The sequence below is a fragment of the Ostrea edulis genome, chromosome 7, assembly GCF_947568905.1.
Source record: "Ostrea edulis chromosome 7, xbOstEdul1.1, whole genome shotgun sequence".
NCBI lineage: Eukaryota > Metazoa > Mollusca > Bivalvia > Ostreida > Ostreidae > Ostrea > Ostrea edulis.
The window spans coordinates 59,130,984-59,153,872 of NC_079170.1; the positions used below are offsets into that span (position 1 = coordinate 59,130,984).

At 34.8% G+C, this 22,889-nt stretch overlaps 1 protein-coding gene and 1 long non-coding RNA gene across 2 annotated transcripts; one reads left to right on the plus strand and one right to left on the minus strand.

The window, feature by feature from the left end:
* The first annotated feature begins 1,840 nt into the window (after positions 1–1,840).
* LOC125655465 (universal stress protein in QAH/OAS sulfhydrylase 3'region-like) lies at positions 1,841–20,422 on the plus strand. Its single transcript, XM_048885769.2, has 4 exons — positions 1,841–2,318; positions 2,609–2,689; positions 18,560–18,666; positions 20,042–20,422. Exons 1-4 carry the CDS (start codon positions 2,228–2,230, stop codon positions 20,249–20,251), a joined length of 489 nt encoding a protein of 162 aa, XP_048741726.1. The 5' UTR covers positions 1,841–2,227; the 3' UTR covers positions 20,252–20,422.
* A 505-nt stretch (positions 20,423–20,927) lies between these two features.
* Positions 20,928–21,964, minus strand: LOC125655466 (uncharacterized). Its single transcript, XR_007362761.2, has 2 exons — positions 21,367–21,964; positions 20,928–21,276 (listed from the first exon to the last, which is right to left on the minus strand). It is a non-coding gene; the product is annotated as an uncharacterized LOC125655466 (long non-coding RNA).
* Between the last annotated feature and the right edge of the window lie 925 nt (positions 21,965–22,889).

A 22,889-nucleotide genomic window follows, 5' to 3' on the forward strand; every position in this document is an offset into this window, starting at 1 on the left:
TTCATATAAAATCAATGGTAACGGGCTCAAAAATACATAGATGATTAGAATGTTCTAAGTACCACTTGTCTTATCGTCGTGCTGATCTATCCATTCACCATCACGTCAGACTAGTTTTTCATTAAGTTGAGGACATTCTATTCCAGTGTGGTTGTATCATCATTCGATATCTATTACTGTGCGTTATAATCTCATAACAGCAACAGTCTGATATCTATTACTGTGCGTTATAATATCATAACAGTATCTATTACTGTGTGTTATACATCTCATAACAGCAACAGTCTGATATCTATTACTGTGCGTTATAATTTCATAACAGCAACAGTCTGATATCTAATACTGTGCGTTATAATCTCATAACAGCAACAGTCTGATATCTATTACTGTGTGTTATACATCTCATAACAGCAACAGTCTGATATCTATTACTGTATGTTATAATCTCATAACAGCAACAGTCTGATATCTATTACTGTGTGTTATACATCTCATAACAGCAACAGTCTGATATCTATTACTGTGCGTTATAATCTCATAACAGCAACAGTCTGATATCTATTACTGTGCGTTATACATCTCATAACAGCAACAGTCTGATATCTATTACTGTGCGTTATACATCTCATAACAGCAACAGTCTGATATCTATTACTGTGTTTTATACATCTCAAAACAACAATAGTCTGATATCTATTACTGTGCGTTATACATCTCATAACAGCAACAGTCTGATATCTATTAATGTGCGTTATACATCTCATAACAGCAACAGTCTGATATCTATTACTGTGTGTTATACATCTCATAACAGCAACAGTCTGATATCTATTACTGTGCGTTATAATTTCATAACAGCAACAGTCTGATATCTATTACTGTGCGTTATAATCTCATAACAGCAACAGTCTGATATCTATTACTGTGTGTTATACATCTCATAACAGCAACAGTCTGATATCTATTACTGTGTGTTATACATCTCATAACAGCAACAGTCTGATATCTATTACTGTGTGTTATACATCTCATAACAGCAACAGTCTGATATCTATTAAGAAGTATTTTTTAGCATTATGCAATGTATATTGTTTCTAACAAAATAATATCATTTTTGGAGCAAAAATGTTTTCCCGCCATGGGCCTATTTTAACACTTTCAACAAGAATAAATTCGAACTTCTTTATGAGTACTTTATGAGTAAAGAAATTAAAAATCTCAAAACAATGACACGATGCCCTCTTCATATCCTATGCAAAAAGGTAATATATTGATGACGGATTCAGAGTTTTAAACACTTGAAAGGCTCAATATTGTAAAATTGGAGCTTACTTCCACGCAAGAAATATTCCTACTAAAGCATGTAATTAATTTTCTTCTTCATACGTCTTTAAATCTATCCAATTAATTAAGTATTGCAGTGACGCACCTTAAACAAGGGATCTAATAACACATCATTAAGCGAACACTTTTAAATTTTAGTATTAACAATTAAAATCATGTATAATAGACGTCTTTTATTATTTTACAATTAAAATCATGTATAATCCTTAGCCCAAGATCTCGTAGTTTGAAAAATAAACATTTTCTGAAATTTTTCATTGTAGTTCTGTTGTCATTTTCGTGGATGATTGAATTCGTGGGTGTGTGGATACCATGAAAATAGAAATTAATTATTATACTCCACGAAACTTTTACAGCGGGGCGATCTGTGACTAAGTACACAGTAATTAAAGATTCGTGACTGAGAAATTTGACAACTCTGAGGAGCTTTCTATTTGATTTTTAGAATTATATACGGAAGTTATACCAGTGTTATACCATTGTAAGAAATAAATAATAAAGCGTTATATGAAGTTCTATTCGTACAGAATTCGTGATACTCTTTCATAGCTCCACTTATACTTTATCAATTAATGCTGTTATTGATCTGGAAGTGTAAACTGAGCGCATCTGGGCCCCTGGTCTCAGCACTTTGTGGGTAATGACCTTGTAATACAGGCGTAATAAACAAGCTCGATAGAAACGTGCAATAAGAGCGCGGAAGTTACTTTCGTGTTTTTTTTTTCTTCCGCTGCATTCTCATCTGCTCTTTCCCCTTGTGTACCTGTCATATTGTGTCGCTTTGTACAACATCACAATGTGATTCACGGCCGTGTAATTGCTGCCGAGTTACAGAGAAAATTCCGGAACATTCCTATACCTACCAAGTTCTCTCACTACAGTCATGGCCACGGACCCTTCTGGACCTGAGAGACGAGGATGCACCGTGGTGGTTGCTATGGACGGTAGTCTTCATTCCAGACATGCTCTTGAATGTAAGTTCAACAAATGTTTTATTACTTAGTATAGAAGCCGTCTATTTTTTAAGTTGATGTTTACATCGACCGTTTTATTTTTATCATTGTTTACAAGAGACACGTTTGACCTATTTGCATTATTAATTTAAATTTTCAGGCGCGTTATGTTTAAATGAAAGTGTATTACTGTTAGATCACAAGAAAATGTATTTCACTCTGAAAAGATACACGAATTTGTTTTCAATACTGTAAATTGGTTGTCATCATATTGTCTATTCAAATTTATAAATACTTTTTCCTGTTTACAGGGTACATAGAAAATATGTACAAGAAAGGTGACAAGGTCGTGCTAGTTCACTGTCCAGAATATAAGTCTCTCATTAATTCACGTAAGTAAGAAATCAATATAACCTACACAGAGATAAAAACACCGCTGCAGAGTCTGTTATGTCCATCTAGTAACATGTACAAAACAAAAAAGACTGTATACAAGATTTTCGTAGCCAGAGTATGATAAAAAAAAAATCCCATCAGCTTCTTGTCCACATGCCGTCAATTGTAGAACATACAAAAGACTTTATTTTTATTTAAATATGGATAGTAATCAGTTTTATGTAGTTGGGTATCATAGACAGGGCTTGGTTTTTTCCACCTCTCACTTTCGTCAATGCCGTTACAATGACGAATCCTCCTCATTCGTGTGAGTAAAGTACTGTTCCAAAAACAACGCCACTTGCATTGCATCTCCAATGCTATATAAATGTTTTGATCATTTTAACTAAGCACAGTGCATACTCTTCAATGGGGACATTATTTAGATCTTGATATACAGCAGATCCAAGGACATTTCTTGAATGCTAGATAGAGGATATTTGAGTTTGTGAAACAAACTATATATATATAGTTGCATGAGGACAAATTTGGTGAATTACTAAAAGTTTTTACGGAACTTTCCTGTGACCGTTCTCGAGTTCACACTGCACGATTTCCGCGAGAAAATGCACAGATGGCATTTTTGAAACATTCCTCGTTAGGTACCCACTCGCTACACATTGTGACCGAGTATTTGGAGTTGGAGGAGATCGCAGTCTTCTCACATCCTCGTATTTTGATGCCTTTTGTGCATGTTAAACTATTCAATTTATCTGGACACCGTTTGAGTATTATTTGCAGAATGTACGTAAAACAAATAATTGAATACCTTATATGCTTTTATTTACGTTAAGGAGGTATGCTACACCAGAGAAATTTGATGTAGATGAAAAGTGGAGGATATGTACAACAATATTTTGAAATTGAAAATTTTCCAATCTACTTCATTTTGTAAAAAAAAAAATACAGTTTTAGTAGAAGGTAATCTGAAAAAAAAATTAAAACCCCTGCTGGACTGGAACCTGCGACCTACAGTTCATCAGACGGTATTCTAACCTACTGAGCTACTCGGCAACGTATTTAAATGGAAAAGGAAAAGTCAAATATTGCTCATATCGATTTTTTCATCCATGTTTTTAAAGGAAGTCGGCCATTATGACGATGAAGAGTACGACCTTAATTAAATTATGTGGTTTGTTTAAACTCATCATCGTGATACCCCGATTCCTTGAATCCGTGCGTGCCAATTGACATGATGTAATGTTCAACAAGAAATATAACCATGGCTTCTTTCAACATAATTGGTTGAATTATTGTCATTGTGACGTCATTGTTATGTTAGAGACATTTCTCTTACAATTTTAGCCACGAATGAATGATTATTTTTCTTAATTTTGAGAGAATAAAAAAATCCTTTAAAATGGTAGACAGTTGATTTATTCAACAATTACCCAAAGAGTTTTGTAAGATGACTAATATTAAAAAATCACAATGTTTATTTGGCAGCAAACCAGTTATTACAGCAGTCTTTCCAAACCACTGCAATTGTCAGATCCTGTAACGTGATTTATAATGAAGTATACCTAAATTATAGTTACCCAGCTAGTTCTGTATTCATTATCATCATATAGCATGCAAGGTGATTCAAATGTCGTGTTTCAGAAAATATACAGATTTGTAAAAGACCTTTGCTTCATTCAATCTGCTATAGAAGAATCGATACCGTTCATTTGCAGCCTGAAACGTTAGCACTACACGACAGGGAGAATAGAAATCGGTTATCTCTACATGTTGGTACTACACGACAGATATCGTCTAAATCGGCTATCTCTACATGTTAGCGCTACACGACAGATATCGTACATGTATAAATCGGTTATCTCTACATGTTAGCGCTACACGACAGATATCACATAAATCAGCTATCTCTACATGTTATCGCTACACAACAGATATCGTATAAATCGGCTATCTCTACATGTTAGCGCTACACGACAGATATCGTATAAATCAGCTATTTATACATGTTAGCGCTACACGACAGATATCGTATAAATCAACTATTTATACTTGTTAGCGCTACACGACAGATATCGTATAAATCAGCTATTTATACATGTTAGCGCTACACGACAGATATCGTATAAATCAGCTATTTCTACATGTTAGTACTACACGACAGATATCGTATAAATCAGCTTTCTCTACATGTTAGCGCTACACGACAGATATCGTATAAATCGGTTATCTCTACATGTTAGCGCTACACGACAGATATCGTATACATCAGCTATCTCTACATGTTAGCGCTACAGGACAGATATCGTATAAATCGGCTATCTCTACATGTTGGTACCACAGGACAGATATCACATAAATCTCTACATGTTAAGTTGGCATGTACGGAGTGGTCCGAGTCATCCAACATATTTATAGGAAATTTATATCGCGATACTATAGCAGCTCTTTATAGTTTATTGCATATTTTTTAACTTTCCTCTCGAGAATTGTTCACTCCTATGGAGACGTCACCATTGCCGGTGAAGGGCTGCAAAATTTAGGCTTATGCTCGGCACTTGCAGCCTTTGAGCATGGAGGATTTTTATCGTACCACACCTGCTGTGACACGGGACCTCAATTTCTGCGGTCTCAACCGAAAGACCACCCCATTTAGTTGCCTCTTATGAATAACAAGGAGGTATTGAGGACCTATTCTCACGGGGAAAAACTACTGAATATCAATCAAGATACTTCTTAACATTCTCCATTACTGTGAGGTTGTCATAACACTGTATATATGATTGTAAATTCACTTTGCTAAATGTTGTCTGTAAAACGCTTTCTGCTGAATTTACCATGAGCCGTCCATGACTTTCTAGCCTTAAAACGCCATCCCTTGAGCCGTCCATAGCTTTCTAATCTAAAACGCTCTCCCTTGACTTGATCGAGTTGACCCTGGTTATACACAAGCTCTGCTTATTTTATTTTGAACTGACCAAGTTGGTTTATTACTATAAACACTCTCTCTAATTACTTTATTGTCAGGTGACCACGGTATATGAGTTTTGCTGATTTATTGTGAGATGACACTGGCAGTCTATAGCTATAAACACAGTCTGACTTTGTGAGGCTGTGTATAAACACTGTCTGACTTTGTGAGGTTGTGTATAAAAACTGACTTTGTGAGGCTATGTATAAACACTGTCTGACTTTGTGAGGCTATGTATAAACACTGTCTGACTTTGTGAGGCTGTGTATAAACACTGACTTTGTGAGGTTGTGTATAAACACTGTCTGACTTTGTGAGACTGTGTATAAACACTGTCTGACTTTGTGAGGCTGTGTATGAACACTGTCTGACTTTGTGAGGCTGTGTATAAAAACTGTCTGACTTTGTGAGGCTGTGTATAAACACTGTCTGACTTTGTGAGGCTGTGTATAAAACACTGTCTGACTTTGTGAGGTTGTGTATAAACACTGTCTGACTTTGTGAGGCTGTGTATAAACACTGACTTTGTGAGGTTGTGTATAAACACTGACTTTGTGAGGCTGTGTATAAAAACTGACTTTGTGAGGCTGTGTATAAACACTGTCTGACTTTGTGAGGTTGTGTATAAACACTGTCTGACTTTGTGAGGCTGTGTATAAACACTGACTTTGTGAGGCTATGTATAAACACTGACTTTGTGAGGCTGTGTATAAACACTGTCTGACTTTGTGAGGCTGTGTATAAACATTGACTTTGTGAGGTTGTGTATAAACACTGTCTGACTTTGTGAGGTTGTGTATAAACACTGACTTTGTGAGGCTGTGTATAAACACTGATTTTGTGAGGCTGTGTATAAACACTGACTTTGTGAGGCTATGTATAAACACTGACTTTGTGAGGCTGTGTATAAAAACTGACTTTGTGAGGCTGTGTATAAACACTGTCTGACTTTGTGAGGTTGTGTATAAACACTGTCTGACTTTGTGAGGCTGTGTATAAACACTGTCTGACTTTGTGAGGTTGTGTATAAACACTGTCTGACTTTGTCAGGCTGTGTATAAAACACTGTCTGACTTTGTGAGGTTGTGTATAAACACTGTCTGACTTTGTGAGGCTGTGTATAAACACTGACTTTGTGAGGTTGTGTATAAACACTGACTTTGTGAGGCTGTGTATAAAAACTGACTTTGTGAGGCTGTGTATAAACACTGTCTGACTTTGTGAGGTTGTGTATAAACACTGTCTGACTTTGTGAGGCTGTGTATAAACACTGACTTTGTGAGGCTATGTATAAACACTGACTTTGTGAGGCTGTGTATAAACACTGTCTGACTTTGTGAGGCTGTGTATAAAAACTGACTTTGTGAGGCTGTGTATAAACACTGTCTGACTTTGTGAGGTTGTGTATAAACACTGTCTGACTTTGTGAGGTTGTGTATAAACACTGTCTGACTTTGTGAGGCTGTGTATAAACACTGACTTTGTGAGGTTGTGTATAAACACTGTCTGACTTTGTGAGGCTGTGTATAAACACTGTCTGACTTTGTGAGGCTGTGTATAAACACTGACTTTGTGAGGTTGTGTAAAAACACTGTCTGACTTTGTGAGGCTGTGTATAAACACTGACTTTGTGAGGTTGTGTATAAACACTGTCTGACTTTGTGAGGTTGTGTATAAACACTGACTTTGTGAGGCTGTGTATAAACACTGTCTGACTTTGTGAGGCTGTGTATAAACACTGACTTTGTGAGGCTGTGTATAAACACTGACTTTGTAGGCTGTGTATAAAAACTGTCTGACTTTGTGAGGCTGTGTATAAACACTGACTTTGTGAGGCTATGTATAAACACTGTCTGACTTTGTGAGGCTGTGTATAAATACTGTCTGACTTTGTGAGGCTGTGTATAAACACTGACTTTGTGAGGTTGTGTATAAACACTGTCTGACTTTGTGAGGCTGTGTATAAACACTGTCTGACTTTGTGAGGTTGTGTATAAACACTGTCTGACTTTGTGAGGCTGTGTATAAAAACTGACTTTGTGAGGCTATGTATAAACACTGACTTTGTGAGGCTGTGTATAAACACTGTCTGACTTTGTGTGGCTGTGTATAAAAACTGACTTTGTGAGGCTATGTATAAACACTGTCTGACTTTGTGAGGCTGTGTATGAACACTGACTTTGTGAGGCTGTGTATAAACACTGACTTTGTGAGGCTGTGTATAAACACTGTCTGACTTTGTGAGGCTGTGTATGAACACTGTCTGACTTTGTGAGGCTGTGTATAAAAACTTTTTTTTTTTTTTTTTTTATTGTTTTTATCATTTTCAACAAATACATATACACCTTTTACTCACACTCTCATACAGATTAAAGAAAGCGATATAGACAATTACATGTATATTCTAGTACTTATTGTTCAAAAAAAGAAGAAGAAATGCTGTTATCATTAATTGAAAAGACATTTCCATTTAGACCATTTCTTTTTGTAAAATATTTGTTCTGTAAGTTTTTCTTCCAAAATGTAGTAATCATATAAACATTTCAAAACATCATCAAAAACAATATTGACATTCTTTCTTGAATATTGGAATATGTATCTCTTTACTAAGAGGATTATAAAGTTTAAAACCATGTGTTCTTTTTCTGGAAAACCAAAAATGACAGTTTGTACACTAAATCCCATTCTTTTACCAGATTTTTGAAAAATCCAATCTGATAATTTTGTCCATAATGTAGAGACAGAGGGACAATAAAAAAAGATATGCTTAATTGTTTCTGGTTCTAGTGCACATATTGAACAAAGTGGAGAGTTTTTAATTTTTGATATATGTAGGAGTTTGTTAGTACCCAATATTCTATGAATGATTCTATAGTTGAACCATATCAGTCCTGAATCTTTTGTTACAGATTTGATGTTTGTATATACATGTTTCCAATTTAAATCTAATTGCAAATTTAAATCATTATCCCATTTGTTTTCACAAATAGGTCGATGCTGTGATTTTGATATTAAATAGTCATAAATATTCCTAGAACCTTTTTTGTATTTGCATAGAATTTTAATGAATTCAGGTTGATATGGTTGAAAAGTTGTATCATGTATAAGTAGTTTGATATTAGGCCATGAGTGCATAATAGCTTGTTTTAATCCCTCATATGTAGTAAATGGAATCTGAATTGAGTAATCATTTGTGATACTCTGGTAGCTGATAAAGTTACCATGCTTATCTAATAAATCAGATATTATATGAAACCCCTTGTCATATAATTGCTTGCAAAATATGAATTTATTTTGAATCTTTATTTTATCATTATACCACAGGGGTTCCAAAAAAATGTGAAAATCATTCATTTCAAAACTTTCTAAAAATTCTGTGAAGTAAAATAAAGTTTCTTTCCAAAAAGAGTTTCCAGTGGAATTTGCTTTTTGTTTACAGTAAACAGGTCCAAAATGACACAATTTTGTAATGTTACAACCAGTAATTTCAGAAAATAAGCTTATCCAGCTACATGTAGAATTAGTTGTAAAAAGTCTCCTAAACCAAGTTAGTTTGAGAGACTTGATAAATGTTTCTATATTGGTCATTCTACACCCACCATTTTCAAAATCTAATTCTAGTGTTTTTCTAGAAATTTTCTCCATTTTGTTCCCCCATATAAATTTATAAAAAGCTTTTACAAGTTGCTTTATCCACTGTAAACTTGGTTTGGGAAGCGAAATGAACAAGTGCGTAAATTTTGATAGAAACAAACTTTTCACCACTGTAATTTTTCCTATGGGAGAAATATTTCTTTTTGACCATTGGATTATTTCTTTCTGGATGGCTGTAAGCCTGTTATCAAAATTAAGCTTTTCCATGTTCTTAAGGTTTACAGTATATGTAATGCCTAAAACTGTGAATGGTCCTGTTGTCCATTGTAATCCAGTATCACTACAAAAAGTATCTTTAGTATTAATCTTAGAACCAATCCAAATTGATTTGGTTTTGGAAATATTGGGTTTTAAACCTGAAAATTTTGAAAATTGAAAAAGGAGATCAAGAGCACTTTTTAGACTTTTTTCTGATCCATCCAAAAATAAAACTGTGTCATCTGCATATTGTATTAAACAAATTCTTTCTTTATTTATTTTAATGCCCCTGATGTTTTTGTTTTGTCGTATCATATGGCCTAAAATTTCGACACAAAGGTTGAATAAATAAGGAGATATTGGATCACCTTGACGACAACCCCTGCCAATTTCAAAAAAGTTTGAAAAAACACCATTTTGAATAACACATAATTTGGCCTTATTGTATAACACTGATACCCATTTGATAAGATCATGACCGAAATTAAAAAAATTTAAGGTTTCGTACATAAATTTCCACGATATAGAGTCAAATGCTTTTTCAAAATCCACAAGTAAAAGCATACCTGGGATGTGTTTTTCATGTACAGAATCTATTACATCGTAAATAAGTCGCGTATTTTCCCCAATAAACCTATCTTTGAGGAAGCCCTTTTGATTGTCATGTATTAGAAAATCAAGAACATTTTTTATTCTATTTGCTATACATGCAGAAGCAATTTTGTACGTTACATTAAGAAGTGATATTGGTCGCCAATTTGTAAGTAATTCCCTGGGTTTGTCTCCTTTTGGTAATATAGATATAATGCCTTGTTTCTGTGTTACAGACAGTTCTCCCACATTAAATCCAAAGTTTATTGACCTAATTAAAAAACATCCAAGATCTTTCCAAAAAAATTTGAAAAATTCTGCTGTGAATCCATCACTTCCAGGACTTTTACCATTAGACATATTTTTAAGTGCTAAAAGGGCTTCTTCATTGTTTATATATCCCTCTAATGTTTTTGACATGTTGTCATCAAGTATTCTAACATCATTCTTATCAATAATGGTATCAATGTTTACATCATGTAATTTATTATCATAACTAGAATAAAGATTTTTGTAGAATTTCTCAATTTCTGCTAAAATATCTGTCTGTGAAGAAATAGTATTACCATTGCTGAGCATAAGTTTGTTTACAGTTTTATTTATATAATTTCTTTTTTCTAGGCTTAGGAAATATTTCGTTGGTTTTTCTCCCTGCTCAATCCACTTAAGTTTTGTTCTGACAAAAAGGCCCTTAATATAGTCTTTTCTGAGTTCCTCTAACCTTTTTTGAGCAGCATTTAATTTTTGTACAATTTCTGTGGAGTCATCATTGTTCCTTAGTAATTCTAAATGCTTTATTTCTTCTTCAATTGAATGTATTTTTTCGTTTTTTAATTTCTTTTTTATGGAACAATAACGAATAGTAGCACCTCTTATGCTCAGCAAGAGTTGTTCAAAAAACAACTGATCATCTATGAGTAGTTGTAATTCATCGTTCTCGATCATATGTATGTAAGCAGGGTTATATGGCAAGACGGCATATTGTTCTTTGACCTTATGTATAATACTTTTGATATTGTTTACATAGGTCTGATCCTTGAGTAGTGAACTATTAAACTTCCAGAAGCCTTTACCCTTTTCAAATTTAGTTAACTTAATTTCCATATGAACCATCGAATGGTCAGATTTATATCCTGGATTGATATCAATTTTGTCTAGCAAAGCCATTAATTCATTTGATACTAAGAAAAAATCAAGTCTAGCCTTTTTGATAGGATTAGTTTTAAACCATGTGTATCTTTTCCTTTGTTCATATTTCACTCTCCAAGGATCCTTCAAACAATGTATATCCTTCATACTCAAAACTTTTTCTCTTGCCTTTTTGTTATTAACATTATTGTAGTTAAAGTAATCTAAATTTACATCTTGAACAAGATTAAAGTCTCCGGCCATAATAATGAATTCACCTTGAAAGTTTGAGATGATGTCTGATATAGATTGAAAGAAATGTGGATCATCATTGTTTGGCCCATATACATTTACTAATAAGATATGATACTTTTTAAAAATGTTAATCTCTAAAACAAGTAAATTACCCTCTTTATCTTTATGTTCATTTAACACCATGTATTCAAAATTGTTATTGAACAAAATTGCAGTGCCTCTTGCATTTGATTGGCCGGGAGACATGTAAACATCATAGCCCCAAAAAGATCTCACTTGATTGTAGTCATCGAGAGTAAAATGAGTATCTTGTAAAAAATAAATTGAGAAATTCTTTTGTTTTAAGTAATTAAGTACGACTCTTCTCTTTTCAATTCCACCAAGACCTCTACAATTATATGTCACAATATTGAAGCTCATTTGACGTCTTGCATGTACATAGTATATAAAAAGATATAAATATGAACCTTTGCGTATTGTAAACATTGTGTCTACACAAGAAAGAATATTGTTGACCATACATGTAGTTTCCAGTAGTACAAGCAATAGTACAAGCACGCACACATCTTTCACACAAAGACAAACACGAAAACACAAAAAACATAAATGTCATGTTCATTCCTGAATGGTTCCCAAGCAAGCCAAGTTTTTACCTCACGAATTCAAGTGTTGAAAGAAAAGTATCACCGGAAATGCATGTCACAAAGTAAATAAAGAACCGGCACTGAATGGATTTACTTTTTTCGTAGCTTTTTATCGATATCGTCAAATAAATCAAACTTGATTCTGCGATTACCGCACTGTCCATATACCGATCCATTGAAGTACCAAGCTGAATTCATTCGTTCGTCCTTTAAGAGTTTGGAAATCAGTTCAGAGTTGTCTTTTGTCACATCATCTGTCACCTTGACTTTGTTCCTCAGCGCTTTGATACTTGATCTTTTCCTCATCACTCTGGCTTTTGTTTCTGCGTTACGTAGTTTGATGAGAATGGGTCGTGGACGATCTTTTTGCCCCGGGATCCTATGTATCGCTACCAAATCCTTTTCCTCTATCTCCGTTCCCACTTCTAACAGAACTTCATTTAGGACCTGGAGTAGATCTTCTCCTTTGTTTTCATGAAATCCATGGAATTTGATATTATTTTTCCTAGAGTATTGCTCATTATAATTTGCTTTTGAAACTGCTGTTTTTGTCATCATTACATTTTCCTCTAGCTTGTTATACAGATCGTTGATAACATCATCGTGATCTCCGATATCTCTAGCTAATCGCTTGTTTTCATTCCTCAATTTCTCATTCTCTTCTCTTAATTTCGTGACTTCTTCATACAGTTTCTTTTCAATTGTTTCTTGGTGATTTTGAAATAGTTCTTCTACTACACCTTTGATTATTGATTTGATGTCATTTACTTTGATGGTTCTTTTTAGCTCGTTGTTGATCTCACTGAGTTGTGCTTGTATTGAATCCATTGTGCATGTAGTTTTTTCTGCGGGCGTGAATTTTGGGGAGCTTTCTGAGACAATGGTTTCTTTAGACTGTTTTTTTGCATTAGATGATTTTGGAGTAGCATTGTTACGAGTGGTTACACCTCCGGTGGGCATTTTGAAATATTTGTCTAGTGTATTCATATACCCTGATATATCGAGTGCTAGAGATGTACTCACGCCAGTAACGTTCGCTTCGAATTCTTCTTCCAACAGAAAATATCACTTCTCCAATGTACCATGCACAGAATTTGCTACTACAAATGCTCCAAACATTCGTTGATATGTTCACAATAATTTATAGTCCGGTAGACACACACAAACTCGTTAACTTGGCCGGCCGGTCGCACCTCTCACTCAGCGTGTCCACCCATGAACGGCGCCATTTTTGGAATCTCCTGTGTATAAAAACTGACTTTGTGAGGCTGTGTATAAACACTGTCTGACTTTGTGAGACTGTGTATAAACACTGACTTTGTGAGGTTGTGTAAAAACACTGTCTGACTTTGTGAGGCTGTGTATAAACACTGTCTGACTTTGTGAGGCTGTGTATAAACACTGTCTGACTTTGTGAGGTTGTGTATAAACACTGACTTTGTGAGGCTGTGTATAAACACTGACTTTGTGAGGCTGTGTATAAACACTGTCTGACTTTGTGAGGCTGTGTATAAACACTGTCTGACTTTGTGAGGCTGTGTATAAACACTGTCTGACTTTGTGAGGTTGTGTATAAACACTGACTTTGTGAGGCTATGTATAAACACTGACTTTGTGAGGTTGTGTATAAACACTGTCTGACTTTGTGAGGCTGTGTATAAACACTGACTTTGTGAGGTTGTGTATAAACACTGTCTGACTTTGTGAGGCTGTGTATAAACACTGTCTGACTTTGTGAGGCTGTGTATGAACACTGACTTTGTGAGGTTGTGTAAAAACACTGTCTGACTTTGTGAGGCTGTGTATAAAAACTGACTTTGTGAGGCTGTGTATAAACACTGTCTGACTTTGTGAGACTGTGTATAAACACTGACTTTGTAAGGCTGTGTATAAACACTGACTTTGTGAGGTTGTGTATAAACACTGTCTGACTTTGTGAGGTTGTGTATAAACACTGACTTTGTGAGGCTGTGTATAAACACTGATTTTGTGAGGCTGTGTATAAACACTGACTTTGTGAGGCTATGTATAAACACTGACTTTGTGAGGCTGTGTATAAAAACTGACTTTGTGAGGCTGTGTATAAACACTGTCTGACTTTGTGAGGTTGTGTATAAACACTGTCTGACTTTGTGAGGTTGTGTATAAACACTGTCTGACTTTGTGAGGCTGTGTATAAACACTGACTTTGTGAGGTTGTGTATAAACACTGTCTGACTTTGTGAGGCTATGTATAAACACTGTCTGACTTTGTGAGGCTGTGTATAAACACTGACTTTGTGAGGTTGTGTAAAAACACTGTCTGACTTTGTGAGGCTGTGTATAAACACTGACTTTGTAGGCTGTGTATAAACACTGTCTGACTTTGTGAGGTTGTGTATAAACACTGACTTTGTGAGCCTGTGTATAAACACTGTCTGACTTTGTGAGGCTGTGTATAAAAACTGACTTTGTGAGGCTATGTATAAACACTGTCTGACTTTGTGAGGCTGTGTATGAACTCTGACTTTGTGAGGCTGTGTATAAACACTGACTTTGTGAGGCTGTGTATAAACACTGTCTGACTTTGTGAGGCTGTGTATGAACACTGTCTGACTTTGTGAGGCTGTGTATAAAAACTGACTTTGTGAGGCTGTGTATAAACACTGTCTGACTTTGTGAGGCTGTGTATAAACACTGTCTGACTTTGTGAGGCTATGTATAAACACTGTCTGACTTTGTGAGGCTGTGTATAAACACTGTCTGATTTTGTGAGGCTGTGTATAAACACTGACTTTCTAAGGCTGTGTATAAACACTGACTTTTTGAGGCTATGTATAAACACTGTCTGACTTTGTGAGGTTGTGTATAAACACTGACTTTGTGAGGTTGTGTATAAACACTGTCTGACTTTGTGAGGCTGTGTATAAACACTGACTTTGTGAGGTTGTGTATAAACACTGTCTGACTTTGTGAGACTGTGTATAAACACTGTCTGACTTTGTGAGGCTGTGTATAAACACTGACTTTGTGAGGCTATGTATAAACACTGTCTGACTTTGTGAGGTTGTGTATAAACACTGTCTGACTTTGTGAGGCTGTGTATAAACACTGTCTGACTTTGTGAGGCTATGTATAAACACTGTCTGACTTTGTGAGGCTGTGTATAAACACTGTCTGACTTTGTAAGGCTGTGTATAAACACTGTCTGACTTTGTGAGGCTGTGTATAAACACTGACTTTGTGAGGCTATGTATAAACACTGACTTTGTGAGGCTGTGTATAAACACTGTCTGACTTTGTGAGGCTGTGTATAAAAACTGACTTTGTGAGGCTATGTATAAACACTGTCTGACTTTGTGAGGCTGTGTATATGCTTATCATTGTTCCCTGTGTAATTTCTGCACTCGTTGACTAAAACTGGAATTTGGGTATTTCATTTTGATTTGTGATCATAGAAGGTAAATCTATGGATTTTTATCTTTTAAATTGTTTTTAAATCATACACATCTATGGTTGTATGTACAAAGTAAAATAAAATCCAAAATTGAAAATGACACCAGAATTTACAAACGTAAAAGAAGAAACTCTTAGTTGAATTAAACAACAAATCCATAATATCAAACACTCGTTTCGTCATTAAAGCGTTTGATCATTAAAGCGTTTGAGCTGTGGTGTCTTTAAACGTTCACAAACTGATATTGATTTCTTGAATAATTGATAATTGTAAAGATTTACTTTCATTGCGTCTTATTAACAGTAGGAAATATTTCATTAATTAACCAGAACAAATTACTTCTTCTGCTTGTTTATGTTAATTAATAAAATTCCCGTATGTTTCATTCAAATGAATGATCGAAATATAAAAAAAAGTCAAATACATGTATACTGTTTACCCTTTTAGGCAAATTAATAAGCAGCTTCAGTATTTGTGAAGTAAGATCATTCAACTGTAGCCTTATTTTTCTACATTACAATACATTTATAATTTATAACCCAACAGGGGTCTCGCAAAGCCGTATATTTTCAACTTAGTGCTTGCAGTATTTTAATCGAGATGAAAACTTAGATCGACTGGGAATTTTTTCTTATCTACCATAAAACACTTGATAATCAAAGTTGTTACAAAAACCATCACGTGAAGGAGAATGTGTGCCGGCATCACTTGAATAGCTAAAAGCTGATAGTGTTTATATAACAATACGTCATACAAAAACCATCACGTGAAGGAGAATGTGTGCCGGCATCACTTGAATAGCTAAAAGCTTATAGTGTTTATATAACAATACGTCAACGCAGAACATAAGGCGCTTTGGACTGAAAGAAAATAGAAAGTGCATATGACGTAAACTCTTGCCAGTGCGCAGTCGCATTTAAAGGTTGTAGTAAATGATCATCATTCTCAGCACTTTTACTATTTCTGATATACCAATAGACTAGTAATCTATACATGTCAACGTGTAAGTTTCTTATAAAATCATAAGTTGTTGGTTTATAAAAAATATGGTGGTATTTTCTGATATTCAAATCAGTCCTCATTATGTATAATCTCTGAATTAGATACATCAGTAAACACCCAGCTACTTTTAAGATTTTATAAGCTACTCGAAACTTTTATTTAACATAAACAATATTTTAGAAAGTGGCCAAACCAGACATAATATCCTGAATTTACATCTTACTCTGATATCAAAAGAAATAATCTCTATGTATATAAAACTGAAATTAAATGTTTCTGTCAAATCAACACCCATCTATTGAAGGTTTTAAGAGAAAACTCGTGTACAGGTACTTGGTTGAACACACTGGTTCTTGCATTGTATATTCTAAACTAATAGTCAAATGAATCACAATGTTGGTATTTTCCGTGAAAACGCTAACAGTCTCAATCAAGCCCGGAGTACGAGGACTTTCTAGATAGCTAAAACATCGTATTGCCCTAAAATATCAATCATTGTTTTATCAAATCAATGAATAATTTAGAACATTGAAATCGACTATCAGTTGAAACCAGTTGTGGAACATCTCAGTATCAGGTAGACTGTAAGGCCCAGACGAAAGTGATTAGAGACACGAGTCTTTTTATTTATTTATACATGTATGACTGAATAATTTTAAACATCAAAACTAACTACTAGAATATTTATGTTGAACATACCAAATGATAAAATGGCGATACCTGATTGGGGTCATCTTTAGATCGGGTTCGATGTTACTACATGTATGTTACTCCATATCGTTATAGAAATTGGGTTCGATGTTACTACATGTACATGTATGTGATAGAGGTTGTCCTCTCTTCACGATTATAGCAAGACAGTTGCAATTGAGTAGACCAAAAAATGATAATAAAGTTTAAGCTCCCAATTTATTTTTGACCCGATGTTGGAGTAATCAAATCTTGATTCACCTCGAAAGCACGCGGAGTTCTATTTTTCCTAGGATGTTGGATCTCGACCAATCGGAAAGCATTATTCGATCATAATGTACCTTTAAATGTGTGATGTAACTTCTCATGGTAAATTTTGATTTTGAAATAACGTATAGATGATGAAATGGTTATCGTATTATATTCAAACCTGATAGCCTGTCACTTTAGCTGGTTACCAGTACACTGTAGCTAGCTGAGTGATTAGATCACGTCACAACCGCGAGGTTCCAGGTTCAATTCTGGGTCCCGGCACCACGTCAAACGTTTAATATAGGTAGTAAATGTTCCTTCTCCAAAGTATTTTCATTAGAAGTGAAGTTCATGCAGTTTTTTTTAAATATGACCTTGAAAAGGAGATTCCGAGTCTCAGTAGGCGTAGACACGATAATGAACCCTCACTGCTACAGCCTTGATCCCCATACATTAATCAAAATTAGTGGCACTTCATCTGCACCTGGTGACGTCTCTAAGCGAGTGAAAAATTATATAATGGGACAAAAAAGCATACATAACAAATATAAGTAGATATAACGTTTTCCCTTCAAGTAACCAGGTAACTTTTACAGTTTCAAGTAACATTTTTAGCTCACCTGAGCTAAAAGCTGAAGTGAGCTTTTCTGATCACCCGTAGTCCGTCCGCCCGTCCGTCTGTAAACTTTTAACATTTTTGACTTCTTCACAAAAACCACTGGGCCAATTTCAACCAAAGTTGGCACACAGCATCCTTAGGTAAAGGGAATTCTAAATTGTTAAAATAAAGGGTCAGGCCACTTTCCAAAGGGAGATAATCAAGAAAAGATAAAAATAGAGTAGGGTCATTAAAAAATCTTCTTCTCAAGAACCACTGGGCCAGAAAAGCTGATATTTATAGATAAGCTTTATTAGGTAGTGCAGATTCAGGTTTGTTAAAATAATGGCCCCCGGGGGTTGTATGGGGCCACAATAGGGGATCAAACTTTTACATACAGATATATAGGGAAAAGCAAACGAGACCTAAATCCGACTTAATTATTTTTAGCTTACCTGACCACTGACCCGTCTAAGGCCTCTGACTTGGCGAATGAAGAGGAAAGGAAAATCAAAGAAATGTTTGCAGACTGGAAAGAAGAAATAAAGAGAGCGGGGGTAATAACAAAATAAAAATCAAGCGTAGAGAAATACAATTTTTGCTATAATGATTAGGTAGTTAATGATTAGGTAATTAATGATTAGGTAGTTAATGATTTTGTAATTAATGATTAGGTAGTTAGATGTGCCAGAATATGCTGATCAAACCTTGTTGTTGGATGTTTGTAAAATATCTTTTTCCTCAAATAACTGGATTGTCAACACAAAGTATCCTTAATTTATTGAATTCCAAATATGTTGAAAAGTACGGCTTAACCATAGACCAGAGGAAAACATTGAGAAATCTCTCTAAAGACGCTCTAGATTAATGTGAGGCAACACCCAGAGTCAAAATCTTATAAAAGATTTGTGCTGGAAAATTTAAAAATGAAAAATTAATTTACCTATCACGCGGAAAACGGTTTGTCGGATTCACCTGTGGTATAATAACTTGATATTCAAAGTCTGGGGCTAATTGTGGGTTCTTCTTGGAGGTCAAAAGAGGTTCAAGTCTGCCCTAGAACAAAGAAACTACGTGTAATAAATTACTAGTAAATACGAAAGACAAAATGAATTCATAGGTAACCTATGAGTGATCGCATACATTTTACAACTTCATTCTGTAATATCTTCATGTTATCTCTGTTATGACCTCGAGAGCAGCTCACATCAATCAGGATTATTACAATGATAAAATTTAAGAAATTGTCTTTGATTGTTGTCTTAGAGCGAAATACACTGTAAGTTTCTTGTGAATAATATTTATGCATGTATATAAGAAATGATCTAAAATTTGAACATTCACGAAAATTATGTTTGACTAATAAATCCAACGAAGTGCAGCCGTGGAACAGTTTGAGTGATTTATATTAGCGTGTGTAGGTATAATGATGTTTAGAATCCAGTTTCATGGATGACTAGGAGAATAATAAAAGCTTTAATAACTAAGTCCAGGCCCATCATAAAAGTGTACATTTTTGTACTGTACATCTGTACATATTTTTTATACATGTGCATCTATCATACTTTGGATATCCCGCGTTCAGTTCTCGATCCCGGGTTCAATTCACGGTCCCGGGCTCAATTCTCGATCCCGAGTTCAATTCACGGTCCCGGGTTCAATTCTCGATCCCGGGTTCAATTCTCGATCCCGAGTTCAATTCTCGGTCCCGGGTTCACGATCCCGGCGCCACGTCAGACGTTTATCTAACATAGATAGTGTCTGCTCCTTTGACAATTTTTGCGCCTGATATTATTTCAGATTATACCTTTATAATGGACAATGAAGAAACTCCACTGCTGCGGCCCTGAGTGACATGCATAATTCAAATTTTGTGGCACTTCAAATTGCTTGCTTTCACTGAATCTCTGTCTTCTCTCGTTTTATCTTTAGATTGATGGATGCATAGTTAGAACATCCGGGGAACCTGGACGAGCCATTATCAAAATCGCACGTGGAGAAGGTGCCGATTTCATTGTGATGGGGTCACGTGGTTTAGGTACCCTGCGCAAAACTTTCATGGGAAGTGTTAGTGATTACATTGTGCATCATGCGCATGTTCCGGTAACAGTGGTTCGAAATCGGGACGATGATAACAAGTAATAAAAAAATTATCTATGTTTAATTTACAAAGTTCTAGAAATATTTTGATTATTTCAATATTGTTTCGAATGTTACCCAATGTACATTATCCCATTTCTTTATAAATATCAGATGGATCAGTGCATACTGCAGCAACAAACTGGGAATTAATAAACGTCAATGACATATGTATTTTACCTTAAATCTGTTCACACAGTCGAATTTTATTGAGAATTTGGCACAGTTACCGATAGTTTGCAAATTTTTCGCAATATTCAACAAATCGGTAAAGAAAACGTTGGAAGTGATGATGCAATCGAAAGTACTGTGTCATCATGATATATTTACATTTGCCAATGCACTTCCTTATATGACAGTACTATTGAAATTGATGTTCAATTTCGTGTAACATGAATTTGGTCATGTGATCAGTTTGTTCTTGCGTATGAATACAATCACCGCTTTAAAAGTCAGTTCCTGTACTTTCACCTGGCTTCTTGCTTATGCAATGCAGTGGAGAATTTAGACCCCTCCCTCTCGCCACAAATTTAAATAATAGAAATAGTGTGAGTAAAATTCCAGATGGGCACCCAAAATGGCTAAGCATTTTGGCTAATACTTGACTTTGACACACACACCCTTTCGTAAACCCTGGATTCGCCACTGCAATGACATCATAACAGAAATAAACTCAGTAGGATATTTATACAGTTTATTTTGTAAACAAACAAGAATTTCATCAATTTATAAAAGACAAACATTAAACATATATCGTTCTGTTGTTTCATTTTATACAGTTTTAAATACCGTCTGCAACTTCTGCATGGCGAATTTATAAAATAAAGTTCTATGATATTGGAAGCGAAAACATGTAGGCAGAGTTATAAGCCTACATGTATTTACTTCATGATGATAAGTTAACCTGTTGTTTCCTGGCAACTTCCATCATGGCTATGACTCGGCATGATCATAAGCGAGGCTGGTTTCGAGGCTCGAAAAATTTACATGTTCATGTCAGGGTACCGGTGCGAGTCTTCATTAAAATCCTACAACAGAAATCTCTCAAGTGAACAAAAAGTCAATTCGTTTTTATTTTATTTTACACACACTGAAGGTAAATAAAAGACGCAACCTACCTGCACTTGGTCTAAATCTGTCCTACTGTCTTGAATCGTCTACAACCACGAGTCCTAACGATGAACATACCGTTGTTTCTTTCCAAAAACCTGACTAAGAGCTTAATGTTAACTTGACCCATCATATCCACCATCAATTCTCTCAAATCCTTTGAATTTCTGTCGAAATCTGTGATCAACAATTGCGTTTTCAACTTAGTAGTTAGACCGACGCCAGTTTCTCCATCGCTGATTGCGACCAAATCACACCACGGATGTAGTTTACTCCGCTCTTCTTGTCGTCATTTCAGTTAACTTTACGCTCTAAATTAGCTTTATTTTTACACATGTTTCGTCTTTTTTTTTTTTTTTTTTTTTACATTTTCAATTAAATTTCCATATCTTATATTCTCTTTGATATTGTTCCTAATTTTTTATTCGATAAAACTCTTACGAACTATATTTTGTGTTCTACGATCGTTATTTTGGTCATCTGCTACATAATCATGGAAGCTCGGTAAGAACACAAATCAAAATAGGAAATATAAATATAAGAAATAAAATATCATTTTTGAATGTTATTGGGATATGACATGAAGTTGGTACGTTATCAAATCTACTATAACGCCCTTCGGGCGTTATAGGATTTGATCACGTGACCAACTTCATGTCATATCCCAACAACATTCAAAAATGATATCTTATTTTTTAATTGAAGTATCGTTATTTTTTTAACCGTTTCTTCATTTCATTTAGAATATCAAACACTTATGCATATATATATATATATATATATATATATATATATATATATATATATATATATATATCCAAAATTGAAATAGAGTCTCAGTAATCGGATACTAATATTAAAAAAATATGAAAAGAAAACAGAAATCCCCGTAAAGCTTTAGCGCTTTCATTACATCTTCAGAAGCTTTACAAATATGTATATATATATATATATATATATATATATATATATATATATATATAACGCACTGTGTATGGATACCTACTGCCGTCCCTACACGGGGTTGAACTCGCCCATCTGCGGAACGAAATCTGGCAGTGTGTGACCACTCGACCATCTAGGCAAGTACAATGTATAACACTTGCTTTCGATGACGAAGGAAATCTCGCCACACTGTCCCACGCTACATGGTCATTGTTAATGGAAATGGGGTGCAGTCATTTGACGTACTTGTAAATTTAGGAGGATCACACAAGATACAGTCTGCATTTGAGATATTTTATAAATCACAAAGCTTACAATGAACTCTTGAATAGATATAACTGCCAAAAGTGAAGAAGCACAGAAAAATTCTTTATGTATACAGTGTAGATTCCCACTTCCGCCCCTTAGCAGTTTGTGACCAGCGCACTATACCAATCTCTAATTCTATTATTTTATAAATGAGATAAATATATCAATTCAGTAATTTAAAAATCACGAAGGTCTACTCGGAAATCATTTACTATTGCATTATATTGCAGTATTATTTGTGTATTTTTTCCGTTTTAGAATTCATCTTTATACTTTA